This window comes from Pseudonaja textilis, chromosome 1 (assembly GCF_049901715.1).
Source record: "Pseudonaja textilis isolate UNSWEBS1 chromosome 1, rPseTex1.2, whole genome shotgun sequence".
Lineage (NCBI taxonomy): Eukaryota > Metazoa > Chordata > Lepidosauria > Squamata > Elapidae > Pseudonaja > Pseudonaja textilis.
This window is the reverse complement of record NC_141990.1, coordinates 294,536,155-294,554,578: the sequence shown is the minus strand read 5'-3', so window position 1 is coordinate 294,554,578 and position 18,424 is coordinate 294,536,155. Positions and strand designations below refer to the sequence as shown.

Here is an 18,424-nt window from a genome sequence, read left to right as displayed (position 1 = left end):
ATTTATTTGACTAACCTTGATTAAAAATATTTGACCCACTAATACAGGGGTGTCAAACTCACGCCGTCACGGCATCGGCACATGACATATCAGAACTTTTTCCCCCTTCGCTAAACCGGGCATGGGCGTGGCCAGCACATGATGCATCCAGCCTATTGGCTGGAGTTTGACAGCTTTGAACTAGTATATGTATATGCACAGCTATTTCTTTATCATTAAGTATTTGAGACTCAGAGCAGCTTGCTGACATACGGTGGTTCTCCTAGCTATTTGTCATTAGATCTCAACATACTTTCAGGCTACCAAAGTTAAGATAGAAGGTTATATAATGTAAAGCACCATCTACCTGAATGACTCCAGATTAGACAAGTGTGTTTAAAATGTTTATATCTTTATATCTGAAACACGTGAACAATGAAAGCTATAAATTAGGAGTTAATGGGGAACTTAGATGTGGTTGAGCTACAATTCCTACCATTATCACCTGGAAAGAAAACTGTTGGGAGATAATTCAGCAACTCTTTCAGTGCTATATCCCTGGTATGAGAATCACAGTGTCAGCAGATTACCATCCTGAATTTCAATTCATTCTTTTGAACATTTCATGAAATACTTTTGAGTATTTCAGAACAAATACTGTTTCAGTGCAACTAACATGATTATGTGGAGGGATGAAGTTGTAATGTGGTTCTACTGAATAGATAGGCTGTGTTCATCCCATTACTTTTTTGGAATCTACATGGAGAATACTAGAAAATACAGAATTCTAGAATTAGTAATAGCTGATTAAATAAAATAGAATTTCAGCAAATATTAATTTTATTTAACGTGTGCTAAGCACAGTTCAAGACCTTTATGACAAAATAACAATTTTGGAATTGAGAGAACTGTTTGATTCCTAAGTCAGCATAGTAGTTCTACAGGAGAAAATATTTTCTACAAGAGAACTGCTTTCAAAGCAATTGACCTTTTAAAAAATTACATGTGTTCATGTACATTTAGGAGTATATTTATAAACATATATGTATACAGATCAAGTAAAGCAATAGAAACAACACAAATATTCATATCTCATAGTTTCAGTGGCAAACAAACCCACTCAAAGAAATATAGGTTTACAACTGACTTAAGACAGCATTTAAAATATGAACACGATTCAAGTTTTGCAGTTGAAAGCCTTAGGTGGCCTCTGACAAAACATCGCTATCTCGCTCTGCCTTTGACTCACCGTACTGTAAGGTGGAGCAATTGTATATTGCCAATGCAATAGAACTCAATAGAATTCAGACAAAAAGAATAACTGCTTTTAGAGTGTTCTCTAGATGCCAGTGGTTCATTGAGGAAAAAGGGATAATCTGGCCCTTCACACTTTTACTACATTCAGGGCTAGCTACACCAATAAGAAGAGTTATGTTGGTTTCTGCTGGCTGATGTCATGGAATAATACTACCAGTAGTACTTCCAGACCTGTCCCTATGTCCCATAACTATCTCCCCCCTGCTATCCCCATTATTTTCTATAGTCAGGGTAGGTGGAGGTTTATTAGACAATTGAATAACTGAAGCAACTCTAGGTGTCTATTGTAGGTATTCCTTGACTTACAACAGTTCACTTAGTGCCGAGGTCTTCAAACTTGGCAACTTTAAGACTTGTGGACTTCAATTCCCAGAATTCCTCAGCCAGCTATTACTTTCCAGCCAGATAAGGATAATCAATTGTATAACTCTTTACCCATAAGGCCCTTTTAACAAAGTCTATGCTATGCTGGCTGAGGAATTCTGGGAGTTGAAGTCCACAAGTCTTAAAGTTGCCAAGTTTGGGGACCCCTGGTTTAGTGACTGTTCGAAGCACTGAAAAAAAAACTTATGACTGTTTTTCACACTTATGACCCTTGCAGCGTCTCTACGGTCATGTGATTTACATCCAGATGCTTGACAACTGGTTCATATTTAAGATGGTTGCATTGTCTTAGGGTCAAGAGATCACCTTTTGCAACCTTTCTGACAAGCAAGTCAGGTTCACTTAACAATCTTGTTATTAACTTAACAATTGCAGTGATTCACTTAACAAATGTGGCAATACAATGGGGGCAAAACTCACTTAACAAATGTCTCACTTAACAACATAAATCTGGGGCTCAGTTGTGGTCATAAGTTAAGGACTCCGCATATAGCTTTAGCTCCTAGTCAGGGTGAATAAGAACTGAAAGTGTAGGGGTCGGAAGTATTCATCATGGCAGGGCTGCTTCCTGAGTACCAGACTTTGTTAAAAGGGCCTTATGGGTAAACAGTTATACAACTGATTATCCTTATCTAGCTGGAAAGTAAATGCTTGGAGCTGACACAGAATGTGTTGCAACTTGGAGCTTTTTGCATGGAAGTTACAGCAGGAGCAGTCATCTTCTCCTTTTTGTATATTCTGGATAGGATTTAGGCTAACTCTCATGTTCAAGCCAAAAAGAGCCTTTACAATGGCTCAGGTGTATTCTTATGGCAAAAGAGCAAGGGTTCCAGACCAAAGGAAAGCACCAGAAGATTTCCCAAGTATTTGAGCATCTTTGAATTCCCTGTTAAAATACTATAGTAGACATATATGATTTTTCTTTGCAGAAATATATTTTTTAAAAAAAGGATCTTCAGAATCTGATATCTGATGCAGATATTTGATATACACATACACATATATACAAGAAAATATATAAAAACATACTGAGGCCCATTCATTGACTGGAGCTGGCGTCCTATGCAAACCAATGTCAGCTTTCACAAACTTTAATCAGTAATAATAATTTTAGTCTATCACTAAAAATGAAGTCCCATGTAAAATAATTTTACTTAATCTCTTATTTTCTTCTTCATGAAATAAGCAAATTATGCTTTTGGGATAAACTAGCAGCAGATTTTTTCCTTTGATTATCTACTGAAAAGGAAGTATGGAGAGTTTCCATGGTCATCATTGAGGGTGCTGCACTAGGTCTTCGAAGAACTCTGCCAAAGTAGACTTCCTTGCATTTATTTCGGAAATGTTTGCCTATGATGACATAGACAATTGGGTTAAGACAACTATTGATGAAACCCCAATAGGCAGAAATCTGGCTAGCCACAGCAAGGTCTTGATCTACATCACAACCAGAAATGATATGCATTTGAAATAACATATCTATGAATGTGGTGATCTGGAATGGAAGCCAACAGATGATAAACAGAAGTAGGACTGCAAGAACCAGTATGGTGGCTTTTTTCTCAGTTTGAATGGTTTGGATCTTTTGAATGTCACGGCTTTGTAAAGTTTGGATGATCTGAACAGAACAGTAGGTAATGATACAGACTGGTATCAGAAAGCCCACTGTGTTCAGCAAAATGGCCGTGGTAATTGTCCACTGAAACGCAGGATAGTTCAAAATACAGGCCACATATCCATTCACATCCTCTAATGACCTGAATGCCAGAGTAGGAAAGCAAAGGAAAAGGGCAGAAACCCAAATCACAAAGCAGTTCCATTTGGCATACGCTGGTTGGCGCATGCGTCCCAGAGACATTGTTTTCACCAAAGCCAAGTAGCGATCAATGCTCACCATGACCACAAAATAAATGCTTGAATATAAGTTGATAACAAGGAATGAGTTGATGATTTTGCAAAGGATGAGCCCAAATGGCCAATGGAAGTTGTTGGCTGTGTTGATAGCCCAGAAAGGCAACCCAGAGAGTAACAGAAGGTCAGCTGCTGCTAAATTTGCCAGGTAAATTTCAGCCACAGTGGAGCGGCTCTTATGGAAGCACCAGACAATGAGAACAAATATATTCCCCAGTGTTCCCACTATAGTAAGAAACCAGAGAAAGGCAGGCTGGATACGTAACAACTGTTGCCAGACTTCTGACCAAGGGCAGGATGTGTTTGTTCCATTCCAGCTGTCTGTACCATTAGGACGGGCTGTACCGTGCTCAACCATGATAGCCATTGCTTCAGTGCTGAAAAATATTAAAAAAGAGGATTAGATCCCTGTTCAGTGCAATATTTAAAAATCAAATCTTAGATGAAAACTAAGGATTGAATTCAGTTCTATTAGAAGAAACTGTTTGGGGCAAGTAAAACAATTAAACATCCCAGGAACTTAGACTTACTTACAACTTAGAATAACTTTATTGTCACTTTAAGTGTACATTAATCGGCATACATTAGAATGAAATTTCATTGCATACAGCCTTCAAAGGGTCATTACCTCCAATATACACTACATACACATGACAAAATAAATACAAAATTATGCATATATCCACATGTTGTGGCCCTGATTCCTGAGCCTATGCTGTCAGAGGAAGAGGACCTGGAAGATGAGGAGGAGGAACTGGGAATGCCTTCCTCCCCAGGACCTTCCTCTCTGGCAATGCCTTCCTCCCCAGGATAATGCCTCAGGTTCCATCAGGCAACCGAGAGGAACAGCCTGAGATTAATCAGGAGGAAGGCATATCGGAACAGGCCCTGACAGGGAGTAAAGAGGAAAAGTGTTGGCTCGATCCTAAGCAGCGTTGTAGGGAGAAACGTGAGCAGCAATGTAGGAGGCGTGGGAGGGTTAGAGAGTGAGCTGAGTCATTGAGCCACACCCCACAGGGAATAAAAGTAGGTGTGTTTTCTCCTGAAACTTTGTACGGGACAAAGTTTAACCTTACTTCAGATTTTCTTCATGAATGACTATTTTTGTGGACTGCCTTATGATTTTCTGTGAGTAAAACTTTATCAGTTTGGACTTGGCATGCAGGACATGTGGGAATGCCAAGAATATTATCAGTTCCAAAGAATTAACTCTGTGAAGTCCGAGCCAGCTTGCCTGCCTGTGATGGTGTGAATTTGTACTCTTTCATATTTTGGGAAAGAGGAAAGGCGAGACAGAACACCCACATACCCACATATATGACGCAGAGAAACAGATGTATACATGTACATGGTGAGAAAAACAAATCTTGCGAGTTTACCAGACAGATGGCAACACTGCAAGATGCTGAAGAAAATATTACAAAGAAATGTTCTTGCTAACAGCATTTCCTAGATTGATACTACATCTGTGAAGCCAAAGGTACAATATAGATGTAGGCTGAAATTTTAAAAAAATCATTCAATCCACCTGCAAAGCCTCAGCAACAATGACATAATGTTGTGTTTGGCTGTCCAAATTAGTGTTGAGGCTTTATTATTGACTCTCCTTTAGTCAGCCTGTTCATTTCCAGCTTAATCTCTGTTGCTAGGTTGTTTTGAAGAGAAACTTAAGAATTGCCAGGTGCTTTGAAATTGACAAAATCTGAATGGCTGAATGAACTGGGCATATCTTGTAGACATTTGTAGTCAACATTTGTAGAAATATGTACATCAGCAGTGTCCTACCCTGGCAACTTTAAGCTAAGGAATCTGCTAGTTACTTTTCTTAAGTTGTCCTGCCTTAATAATAGTCTGTTTTTAATTTGATGAAATAAGGCTGGATAACTGATTAGGATATTTCATGGAGAGGTACATGGTGATTAGTGGTCAGTGTAACCTGTTTGGGGATAGTTAACTCCACCCAATCATTTGTGAATTGGTAGTTAAAGACTTATAAGGAGAAAATGGATAGTAAGTGTCTAGCCGTTAAAAAAATGTGCAGAATACTGCTTTGGAGTCTGATTTGCCTTGTTCTTGGGGACATAAACCAGAGACATACCTCTTGTAGAATGTGTTATTTGTGGAGTGAAGGAGAGAGATTTTGAATTGAAACTATCCCACTTGCTATAAACAGCTGGGGTTCTAATTTAGAGTGCTTGTTTGGCTTACATTTAGAAAGGAAAATTCATGATGCATGATGCAAAGCTGAATGCCATACAAGTAAGTACCCACGAAAACTTAAGAAAACATATATATATATATGGTATTCAGCTTTGTTTGGGTATTTTCCCACGTCATTATAGTTGTGCTTTTAAAGTTGTAGCAATGTTTCGGCAGAAACTTATCTGCTATCATCAGGCTTCTGTATTGTGTTTGTCTGTGAGTCAGACTTTTACAGTGGTTTCAGTTTTAAATTTGGGGCTAGCCTACTGCTGTGCCAGAATGGTTTTTTCTTCATCCTGATTGGTTGGGAGTCTTGGTCTGTGTTTATTGGTCTTGGAGTTTGCTGTGTTCTGCTTGATTGGTGTTTCTAATATCTTCTGTCTGTTTTGTGGCTCTTTTTGTGTCTTGATTGGCTGGCAACATTGTGTTCCTGTATTGGAGGCCTTTAGTGCAGCTTGGCTCTGGGTAAATGGACGGCTATCATTTATTAGGAAGCTAGGTTTCATCTGGGTGCCTGGTTGGGGTGTGTTTGAGCTGGAGGTATCGGGGGGATCTGTTTGTGCCCAGGTGTTTGCCTGGCTAGTGGTGTGGAGATTTTTTTGTTAGGGTTAGGGTTAGTGGAAAATCCACCCTCTACTTTGGGACAAGGTATAACAACTTACAGCTTGGAGAGATGAAACTGAAACCACTTACAAAAATGACAAACTCTTGAACAAACTAAAGAAATTAGAACATGACAAGAAAGCCCCCAACAACTCACAACAACACCTGAAACAATTAGTATATAATGTTTCCAACAGAGAACTCACCAAAACAGAAACAGATGTCCTAATCAAAAGATTCAATTATGCTATAGCACCCAAAAAAATCCCCACAGAATCCATCATATGTGCAGTAGAATCCAGCCTAACTAAATTAAATACAGATGAAGCTGATAGAATAAGACACCAAGTTACTAACATCCTATGCACAAGCAAACCACCCAAAAGCAACTTGCAGAAAGAAGAACTAAAGGCGCTGCAAGCCCTGAAAAAAGATAGCAGCATAATCATACTTCCAGCAGACAAAGGGAATGCCACAGTAGTAATGGATAGAAAAGACTACAAAACAAAATTGACAGACCTACTCCAAGACTCCACATACAAACCCATAAACATGGACCCAACCACATATCTGGAAAAATTAACCAAGAAGAAAATTATAACCAGCCACATGAGCAAAGAGATCCAACAGACGATCATCCCAAGAGAAAAATCTTCCAGATTCCCCAAACTATACGGCCTCCCAAAAATGCACAAAGAAGGCATACCTCTCAGACCCATAGTCAGCTCCAGAGGAGCACCACTACAAAACCTAGCTAAACACTTAGCAAAACAGCTACAGCCCCATGCTGAAACAGCAGCTTCACATGTACAAAACTCATACCACTTCTTGGAAATGATCAAAGATCTACACATGGAGCAAGAAGATCTGCTTGTAAGTTTCGACATGGTTTCACTATTCACTCAAGTCCTGATAAAAGAAACTCTTGAAATCATCAAAAATACCAACCAGCTAAACACCTCATGGAACTAACAGAACACTGCTTAATCAACACATATTTCATATACAAAGGACAAAGATGAAAGCAAATTGAAGGAGCCCTATGGGATCACCACTGTCACCCGTCGTTGCAAATCTGTTCATGGAATCCAGAGCCCTGGCTAATGCCACCCACAAGCCCAAACTATAGTTAAGATACATCGATGACACATTCGTGATTTGGCCCCATGGAAAAGAAAACCTAAACAATGTGCATCATGCCCGGCCACATACATTGGACAGACCAATAGAAGAATAAGTACCCGCCTGGATGAACACAAAAATGCAGTAAAAAAGCTGGAACACACTTCCTCACTAGTCCAACACATGAAAGCTACAGGTCATAGCATCAACTTCAATGGCACCAAAACCCTAGCCACTATAGAAAACTCCAACCACAGAATTATCAGAGAAGCCATAGAGATTGAAAAAAGACCTGAAAGCATGAATAGAAGAAATGATTCCACCAGACTGTCAATTATTTGGAAGCCTGCACTCACAAACAAAAAAATCTCCACACCACTAACCAGGCAAACACCTGGGCATAAAGAGATCCCCCCTGATACCTCCAGCTCAAACACACCCCAACCAGGCACCCAGCTGAAACCTAGCTTCCTAATAAATGATAGCCATGCCAGAGTCAAGCTGCACTAAAGGCCTCCAATATAGGAACACAATGTTGCCAGCCAATCAAGACACAAAAAGAGCCACAAAACAGACAGAAGATATTAGAAACACCAATCAAGCAGAACACAGCAAACTCCAAGACCAATAAACACAGACCAAGACTCCCAACCAATCAGGATGAAGAAAAAAACCATTCTGGCACAGCAATAGGCTGCCCCAAATTTAAAACTGAAACGGCTGTGATAGTCTGACTCACAGACGAACACAATACAGAAGCCTGATGATGGCAGATGAGATTCTGCCAAAACGACTTTAAAAGCACAACTACAATGACGTTATACCTGAACAAAGCTGAACACCATACATATAGATACCAGTGAAAACTTAAGAATGAATATATATGTATATGTATATGTGTATGTGTGTGTGTGTGTGTGTGTGTGTGTGTGTGTGTGTGTGTGTATACTGAGGTTCTCGCGGGTATTTGTATGTGGATCTTTGGTTATTCGGGTTTTCTCCCACATAAGATTGGGTGGGGGTGTGTTCCCTACCAATGAGAACACACCCCCACCCAATCAGAACACAGCCAAGCCCCCACCCAATCAAGTCACACCCCCACTAGCAGTTAAAAGGGAGAAGCAGCTGCAATCTCACATCACTCTGAGAAGCACAGAGCCGAAGACAGAAGCCTGAAGATGATGAATGAGACTTCATCGAAACGTTGCCTAGATACTGCCAATCTTATGCGGAGAAAACCGAATAACAAGATATATATATATATATATATATATATATTTGTTTTCTGAGTTCTCGGTATTTATATGTGGATCTTTGGTTGCCTAGATACTTGAATCTTAGCGGGAGAAAACCCGAACAACCAAAGATCTATATATATATACATATATATATATATATATATATATATATATATATATATATATATACACACACACACACACACACACACACACACACACACACACACATACATACACATATTCAGCTTTGTTGGGTATTTTCCCACGTCATTATAGTTGTGCTTTTAAAGTTGTAGTGACGTTTCAGCAGAATCTCATCAGCCATCATCAGGCTTGTGTATTGTGTTTGTCTGTGAGTCATGCTTTCACAGCTGCTTCTGTTTTAAATTTGGTGACCTAGTAAGAACTGGAATGTGGATTATAATATAGAATTTGGGTTTATCAGTTGAGGAAAAGTGATGTGTGGATTGACGAGGAGAAAAGTGTTAAGCATCCTTGATAAGGGTAAGAATTCAACCCTGGGCAAATGTTGCTAGTAAGTGACATCCTTTGGGGATTCATATGTTATGCAGGAAGCCATTCTTTCTCATATATTTTTACCTACAGAACAATAGAAAAGGAAATTGAAATCATGGTTGGATTTCCTGCCACAATTGCTGCATAATAATGTTATGACTCCACACAAAATATTCAAAGATATATTGTAGAATCAAGGAAAGGGATTTTTCCCTAATCCAGTCAACCAAACTATTATTTATTTATTTATTTATTTATTTATTTATTTATTTATTTATTTATTTATTTCTGTTTTGTCAAGCATGCATTTGATAATATATCTAAGTATAAACATGATTATTAATACATGAAATAGATACGAATAAATGGGAACAGTAGGGCAGGGATGGTAGGCATGTTGGTGCACTTATACATGCCCCTTACAGACCTCTTAGGAATGGGGTGATCTTGCTGCAGAACAGTACAGATTTTCCAATTGTGCAGTGATCATCTGGCCTTATGTTAGGAAACTTATTGTTGGAAAAAATATCCTTCAGGGTTCAGTTCCAAATGTGGAAAAAGACACTGGAAACATGGAGGCTGTTTGGAAAGATGGTTTAATGGTGGACAGGACCACATGGCTTGGATCTCCAAGGTGAAAAGGATGATCACATGCTTCAAGATGTGGGATGAAGGAAAAAAGAAAGGCCAAGATGCTGAGGGACCCTTAGTTATATAGCCTCTGTTGGGCCTCACCTCAGTGCTTCCTGTTCCTGTATAAGAAATGTATCCCATTGGCTGTCAGACTCCCAGGGGCGGGGGTCTTAGCTAACTTTGAAGACTTTGTCTGGAACATATGACTTCACCTGAGTGCTGGCTAATGCAATCTTCCCAGGACAGGTGGTGAGATGGATAGAAGCCTTTGTTATTTAGAATACCATGGCCCAGGCCTTATTGGCCTGCCCATTTACAAAGGTGGGGGTGAGCTTCTGCTTCTGAGGTGAGTTTCTGCTTCTGAGTTTCTATTTCTCTTTTTAGGGGAAATATTCTGCCTTTTTAATATTTTCTAGGCTATTTCATTTTTCTAGGGGAGGCGTGGATGCTAACTTTCCAGGAATGTTTTCCTGATTTATGATTAATAAGGAATGTAGTTTGTTTCTTTTTAATTAAATTTTAAAGTGTTTTTTTTTCTTAATCTTGTTATAAGATTAACTTACCTGAGAAAACCCCTTCATTTTACCTTCCTTCTGTCTGTGATATCACTGCTACCTAGCATTGTTGTTATTTTTTTATATTATGAAGTAGCAGTCAATTTATTTATGACAACATCCAATGGCATCAGTGAGAAAATTATAGGTAGTTAAAATGTAAACATAAATTCCATGAATTAAATAGAATATACTCAGAATGATAACCATAAATTCTAGAAACATATTCCTTAGTGAGACAATGGATACGTATAATAAATTCATGCCTTTAGTATATTACAAATTCTCCAGGTTTAGCTGAATTCCTAACGGCTTGAAGGTGAGCAGAAGACAAGGCACATACACTGATATGTTCTATTCTCTCTGACTTGTGGTTGAGCAGGACCTAACCTGAGTAAGGATCAGTAGAGTAGATTTTACTGATATAACAGAAAGGAGATTTATTTACAGGAAATACATTGAAATGGAGGGCAGTGTTTCTCAACCATGGCATTCAAAACTATATGGATTTTAACTCCCAGAATTCCCCAACAGGCCAAATTCTGTTCACATTCTGGTACATGAAATGTATTGATTTGTTAAAGTCTGACTACATTCCATTTTGGGATATATTGGTTCAAGATCTCCACATTTTGAATCTCAGATTTGAAACATTGACCAGCCTACTTTTGGTTTAAAAATAAATAACCATCAAAAAGAAGAACCAAGAGCCTTGACATAGTTCCTGAGCATGTGAAAACCATGGCAGAAGATTTATAGCAAAATGTAACAGTCCTAATACACTTTAAACCTTATACAAAGTATCCATTGATCCATTTTATAGTTCTTACTTGAAAATGTAATTATCAGTGTATTGACTGAGAATTGAAGAACTTTTAATAAACATCATCAACTTCTTGCTATACTGTAACTTTAACAGGTGTAGTTTCTTAATTGCATGTATTGACCACCAGGGAGCAATATCTGACTGGTTTCATCTTACTCGGGATTCATAGTTCATAGTAGCTACCATTTGAGTTTGAAGCTCATAGAAAAATCTGTAGCTATGTATGCCTGATGAGTTCCAAATAGATTAAAACGCATTGCATACTGCCCCCTGGTGGTCAATGTAATGAAAAAACCCCACACAGGATGTATTTTTATTTGATTTTTTAAAAATCCCACCTTGATTATTTTTATAAATAACTCAGGGAAATGAACATACATAACACCTTTTCCTCCTTTTATTTTCCCCACAACAACAATCCTATGAGGAGGGATAGGCTGAAAGAAAATGACTAACCCAAGGTTGCTTTTATTCCTAAGGCAGAACTAGAACTTAGTATTGTGTAAAATATCCTTCACTATTCAGGGTTGTAAGGTGAGAATGGAAAAGAAGTTATACAAGGTATCCTCCACGAGGGCAAAATGTGACATAACAGCTCTTTCTTTCTGGTATGGGACCTTTTAAAAAATGAAGGTGGATTGTATACTGTATCTAAATCATCCAGAGTCCCTCAGATAGTGAGGTGGGTGGTATCAAAATTTTATAAATGAAATAAACACCATCCCAAAGATAAAATTTGTTAATTGTTTTGCAGTCAAAAGTCCATGCTGGTGACCTAAGCCTCATATTGCGCATGTAGTTTTGTGTTGTTTATTTTATTGATTGTACTTTTATTGGTCAATGACCAAAATAAAGTTTTGCCTATTTATCTACATTTTGTTTGAAGTACAGAATCCTCATTCCGTTAGGAGTGTTCTGGTTATCTCTTATTTTAGTTATTGTGGAGAAGTAATTGGGGGAAAATCTACATGGCAGTTCATCATTACCAGGAATTCGAGAAATGGGTACTAATAGTAGCTAACCCAACCTCTACTGATACCCACAACAAAAAGGAAAATGATGAAAAGCTGCATGTTGAATTCTTATAATTTTAATTATAATGTTCAAGCACTTTGAATTCGCTACTCAATCATCTAGTACTAATTCTGAGAGGTGTAAGGAAATTATTTTGTCAAAATACATTTGGCAATGTTATAATTGTTATATTATGCTGCATTTATGAATACCCTAGACTTGCTTTTTAAAATTAATTTTGTTCTATGCAAATCATAATTTACCAGAAAGTGCTATCAAGTAGCGATTTCATTACTTTTTGTTGCCTGTAACATTTGAGGTTACGTTCCCATGCAGTCGGGAAGAAGGATTGTATAATATTCTGTATTGTCTAAAAATGTTTGCATGCCAGAAACTGGAAAAGAGCTCTGTAGGAAATCCAGGAAATGGCATTAAAGCACAATTCTATTCTGGTCAGTTTAAAATGGCTTCTTCAGATTATTTCTGAGAAGAACTAAGTAGATGGAAATCAACTTCCTGCACAAGTGGGTGTAGACTCAGCTCGTTACAACTGAAATAGTTTTAATTTTATTCTTCTGGGCATGCAATCTGCTTCCTTACCTCAGGAATTTTTATTTTCAGTCACTAGCATATTAGATTAATATTAGAAGCCATTGTCCAATTTCCCATTCAGTGGTAGAGTAATTCTTATTTTAACTGATAGTTTTCCTCTGTCCAAGACTCCATAACAAAATCACAACTTTATTTGAGCCAATCTTTTTGAATTGCTATAATCACTAAATAATTTAGTTTTAATAATTCTATATCTACTTCTTCTAATACTAATAATAGTAGATTGAAGTTTATATCATAAAAAAAATCACACAGAGATAGAAATATATAAATAAGCTTCAAAATTAGTACAGTAATGATTTGAGAATAAAAAGACCAGAGTTTAAAGTAGACCAAGACATTTAAAATTAATTACCCTTTTATTTTATTTATAAATACCTGAATATACATGTGAACATATGATTTTTATAGCTACCCATCCCACACAAGTGATACTTGGTGGCTTCAAAGATTAAAGCACAGAAAGCCCATTACATATACTCGGTAGTACCCAAGGATAAACTATAATCATAACCGAAAAATCCTGGTGCCTGACTTACCCCTGAGCTAGTGGCGAAGGAAGGTATCAGTTCAGGGATATAACAAATCTGAAAGGGCAGTTATATACAATACACTTGAATTTAAAAGAGGAAATGCCAATAGTTCTTTCTCTAATATTCATTTATTGTTTCAGATTTCAATCAGTTCCCTACCTTTCTGCCTATTGGGTGCTCAAGGAAGCTAGTTTATATAAGAGATGGGTTGGGTTTTAAAATTGGCTCTTTTTATTTGCAGTGGGAGGCCATACAGTTCTAAATCTCAGTTTGTCACTTCTGCAGCATATGGAAGAGTGTGAGGGACATCTCTTGTTGAGAGGTTTTTTTACATAACACATTAATTCAAGTTTAGAGTTTGCTGTGATGAGATATGGTGCTGATTTCAAAACAAGGTTCATCCAATACATGAAAATCTTGGAGACCAGTCGCTATTAGGCTTGATGCCTTTGAATGAAACATCTGCAAAAAGCAAGCAATCTTAGAGAGCACCAAAGACCCCTCATTTCAGCCATAGGCAGAGATATTAATGGACTTCCTTGTGCAGTTGGTTGGCCACTGTGAGAACATAATACTACAACAGAAGGGGAAGAGGCCCAATCTGATAAAGGAACTGTTTCTTGGTAAAACAGACATGAAAAGTCAGCAAATTCTTTCCATAGGAAATTCAAGAGAGCAAACAGGTAGATGAAAGAGCAAAGAAGCTTTACATTTCCCAGTTGCAATGTGTGTCTTTTCTTAGAAAGAATAAAGTTTGAAGCATAAAATAAAAACAAATTACATTTTTTTATTATTATTTTTGCCATGAGTCACACAAAATCCCATAGAACTCCAGGATGCTAATTCTCTTATCCAATCATTTTCATAGCTGGCTGTAGGAGCTCAGCTGGCAGAATCTTTTACAAAAATTATGTTTTTGTTCTTTCATGTTCTGCATTTGTCAGAATAAATAAAGGATTACTCTTCAAACTACATTAGCATAATAAACACACCCTGTTCCATTTCTCCTCACCCGACTGTGACCACTGAAGATATTACAATGCTCACGGGACTATTTTGGGGCTACCCACATCCCTAGACTTGCCCTGAAGTCTTAAAAAAAATCTGCAAAGCAGATTAAGGCTCATTAAGCACAAAGAATATCTGAACCACATAATTCACATTTAAATTATCCTAAGCATGATATAAAGAATGTAATTTATTTTCAATCCACAATTCTAACTTGAAGTTTTGGCACATTTGAATACATCTTTATTGGACTTATAAGGATGATTTCTGGGAGTGGTTCTGAATCTTTGATAAATATTTGATATGAAGCTATTATCAAATGATATCAAATCAGAATGTTTACATATATATTATAAAACATTTTTCACCCTGGTTGACTAGCCCACGCTACCCATACATTGAGTTATAAAAGGGCTTCATCGATATATGCTATATAATAATTCCAAAATAAAATTTTAAAAAGGCTATTAGAATAGAACTAATTCTATGTTTTAGCTGAAACTGTCTTCATATTGATTATATGCCAATATTAGAAGCTTTCTCATTCTCTTTCAAAGGGTTGCTGGTAAAATAACAATAACAATAACAAAGCACCCTATTTAGTTTTGTAGATTCTCTCAACAAAAATAAAGTTATCTATTTAATTTCTTTTTGTCAGCTGCAAGGCTCTTTGCTGCACATAGAAATCATCTGATGGGATTAAAAACAAGCTTGACCTTTCTTTTCCAATTATTTCTCTAGACGAGTTGGCATCTTTTCTCTTAGTTTCTAGCAATTGCTTCCAGCTAGCTTAATTAATCCATTATTTTCATGAATCAAGACCACTTCTGCATTAGTGATTTTGCAAAGGAGGAATTACATGCGGTTGATAGAGATTTTGTGATTTTATTCATGTTAGTAATTCAAAGAACTAAAATCACTAGAGTGGATATGAGCATTTTTGCTTTATTCTAGTGAATATGTTCTTTTAAAAAAGTCTTTTACACCTTAATTTCTGCAGGGAATATTGCCCCAAAATACCTAGTAAACAATATACTAGAAGAGGAACTGGATATGTCAGCTTCAGTGAGGAGGATTATGAATTACAAAGTGTATTAGTAAATTTCTATGACCTAGAGAGCAGAAGTGCAACAACTTGATTGCATTTTTCTTGGCTCCAGATTACTAGATTATATCTGTGACACACAGGATGAAAGTATAAGTAATTGGATTCACACACACACTGTCAAAATGTTTTCATTGTGTACTTGTACAATATTTTATTTGTTTACTAAGAGGGAAGTTTGAATGAGTTCAGAGGATTTCCTTCTTAGTAAACAGACAGTTGGACTGTAGCCCAAGCTAATCTCCAATATTTTCAAGAGCAAGGCCATTGCATTAAGACGAGCACGTGGTAGATTCTAGATATTATGGACCACAAGTCTCACAGTCCTTTGTCATGATGAACACCAATGAGAGCTGAAGTCCAAATCATCAGGGGGAACCAAACCAGTTTCCCTGCTCTAGGGAAATTGAAGATGGCTGTTCCTAGTATATTATCTGTTCATAATAGTGGCTTCATCTAGCATTTTTTAATGCAGGACAACTTTTTAATTCCATTGTTAATGCATTCTTCCTTCAACTCTCTGGTTTTCTTCTCTTTCCCTTATTTTTTTTAAAATCAAAACACTAAGAAGATCATCAGCTTACAAGTAAATGTCATCTTGACTGATGGCCTGACCTCTGCATAGAGGTTCTGACCAGCAAGCTTACTATCATCAACATAAATAAAACCACTCTACAACTGTTTGCTCCATTACCACCCTTTCCTCTCAAAAAAGAATGTTGATTTATTAAGCAATACTTAGATTTTAACAACTTTCCTCAGCTTATAGTTGTCCCAGCATGTTAAAATGTATTTCCCATAGTCTCCAGCCATCAGGGCAATTTTATTCAGTTGTGCTTAAAAATAGCCAAGCAAAATGAATATTCAAGGACATACAGAACAAAGCAATCACACTGTCTAGGAAAATTACAGCACTTGATTTCAGTCCACCTGGAGAGCACCAAGTTAAGAAACATTCATTTATAATTTACAGCTTCTCTATTTTTTGTTTTTGTTTAAGTCTCACTGCATCCACTCTTGCTCCTCGGTGTGTTCCAGAACTTTTCTGTCCAATGTTTCTTATGTTCTTTTAATCTGCCTTGAAAGCAGTTATTGTAGCACACTATAGTCAAAACCAGATACACACACATATATATCTGTTATTTGTCTTTTAAGTTTGTGCTGGGACAAATAATTTAATTGCCAGTAATCATTGTATTCAACAATAAAAATTAGGGATTAGAGAACCAGCAAAAAGTTTTAAAGAGGAGAAAGGAGGAACAATTGTAAGAAAGATTTAAGAAAGTTTTACATTTAATAAAAGCTACTCAAAGAATAACAGACGTACCGTACATACCCTATTCCAGCAAAAGCTTCAGGTTTTGGATGTTCTCTCAAATTGTAGCTCCTTTTATGAATCACTTTGTGCTGCTGCTGTTGCTTTTCTGGAACGAATGCAAACAGCTCCTCCCACAGTAGATTAAACTGATTTGTGTTTCTACACCCATCTCTTCTAGTGTTCTCTAAGCATCTGCTTTTGGCTTTATGAAATTGTGGGGCTTTTGATGAGGAGCTGAGAATAAAATATAGATCACCCCCAGACACTGATAATTTCAGGAACACAACACCTTTTTCTGGATGCAAATATGAAGGTAGCTTACATTTCATGAACCCAGTGTGCTTAAATGGTTTGTTCTGCCTTCTTTTTTCTTTTTGCCAGTTGGTCATTTCCCCCACTCCTTTCCTTTTTGTATGGTACCTTGAGTCACATTGTTTGAGTTGGGTGCCCTCTAAATACTTCAATTAAATAGTCTGCTTCTGCTCTGCAGTTATCGCTGTTCAGCCTGTACATTTGTAATATAATTGATAAACATTAATGACAATTTGAGATTATGTCACAATGTAGCACCTGGAGGAAGTGTATGTAATAATGGGACACCAGGGGTCATAAAATTATACAGGTTGGTTGGAGGTTAGAGTGGAAGGAGGGAAAATAATACTTTACTGGAAGGTTTTGTGCCTATGTCTGGTCTGTGTTTGGTTGGAGGGTATGGTCAGCTGCTATGGGTAAGTGTCATTATACCTACATATTCACAAGCTGCATTGTTTACTTCTGGGTGCAATTCATGATGATAGTTATCACACACAGAGTCCTACATGGCATAAAGCTTAATAAGTTGAAGGCTCATCTATCTCCCATTGATTCTGGCCATGATCTCATTGAGTAAGCAGTGCCCTCTAGTGGTACCCATGAATGTGCCTTCTCTATCACAGCACCAGCCTTCTGGAACAGAAGCAGTGGTGGGATTCAAATTTTTTTACTACTGGTTCTGTGGGCGTGGCTTGGTGGCTAGGGAAGGGGAAGCAGGGTTTCCATCTGGCTGTTTTTCGGGCTGAATTCAAGAAATCTGGCCAAATAGAAATCTGTTTGGCCTTGAAAAAAATCATGTCTCTGTTCAAATCAAAATTTTGGCCGAATACCAGTTTTCAATACAATATATTCGCATGAAAATGACAGTCAGATCGTCTGAAAACCTCTGAAAAACGACACGATACACAGGCCGAAGCCTTCTGACTGTGAACAGCGCTGTGTAATATAAGCGGATGTTAACCCGGATGTAAACATCTCAGTATTGGATTGTTTTCTCGCCAGCTGGCATGCGGCGTCACGGAAAATCCTGGATGTGCGACTGAGAGAATACACCTGTGGTACATGTAAGCTAGCTAAACGCATTGTACGTGTACTCTGCATGCATGGTAAGGCAGCTATGTGTAATGTGTATGTGCACAGCGCATGTATATTAGCAAGCGGAAGCCTTACTTTAGCGTTAGCCTAGTCTCTAAACCATATATATAATCAATATATAATTGCTATTTTTGTGTCA

At 37.5% G+C, this 18,424-nt stretch overlaps 1 protein-coding gene across 2 annotated transcripts; it reads right to left on the bottom strand.

Annotated features, from left to right (window-relative positions):
- Positions 1-801: 801 nt before the first annotated feature.
- On the bottom strand, positions 802-16,995 carry BDKRB2 (bradykinin receptor B2). 2 transcript variants are annotated; one of them, XM_087922149.1, is made up of 2 exons: positions 16,897-16,995; positions 802-3,968 (listed from the first exon to the last, which is right to left on the bottom strand). In XM_087922149.1, the coding sequence occupies exon 2, from the start codon at positions 3,956-3,958 to the stop codon at positions 2,855-2,857; it is 1,104 nt and encodes a 367-aa protein (XP_087778275.1). In that variant the 5' UTR covers positions 3,959-3,968; positions 16,897-16,995; the 3' UTR covers positions 802-2,854. The 2 variants fall into 2 exon arrangements, with proteins under 2 accessions (XP_087778275.1, XP_087778276.1); XM_087922150.1 differs by having other exon boundaries at positions 16,888-16,948.
- Between the last annotated feature and the right edge of the window lie 1,429 nt (positions 16,996-18,424).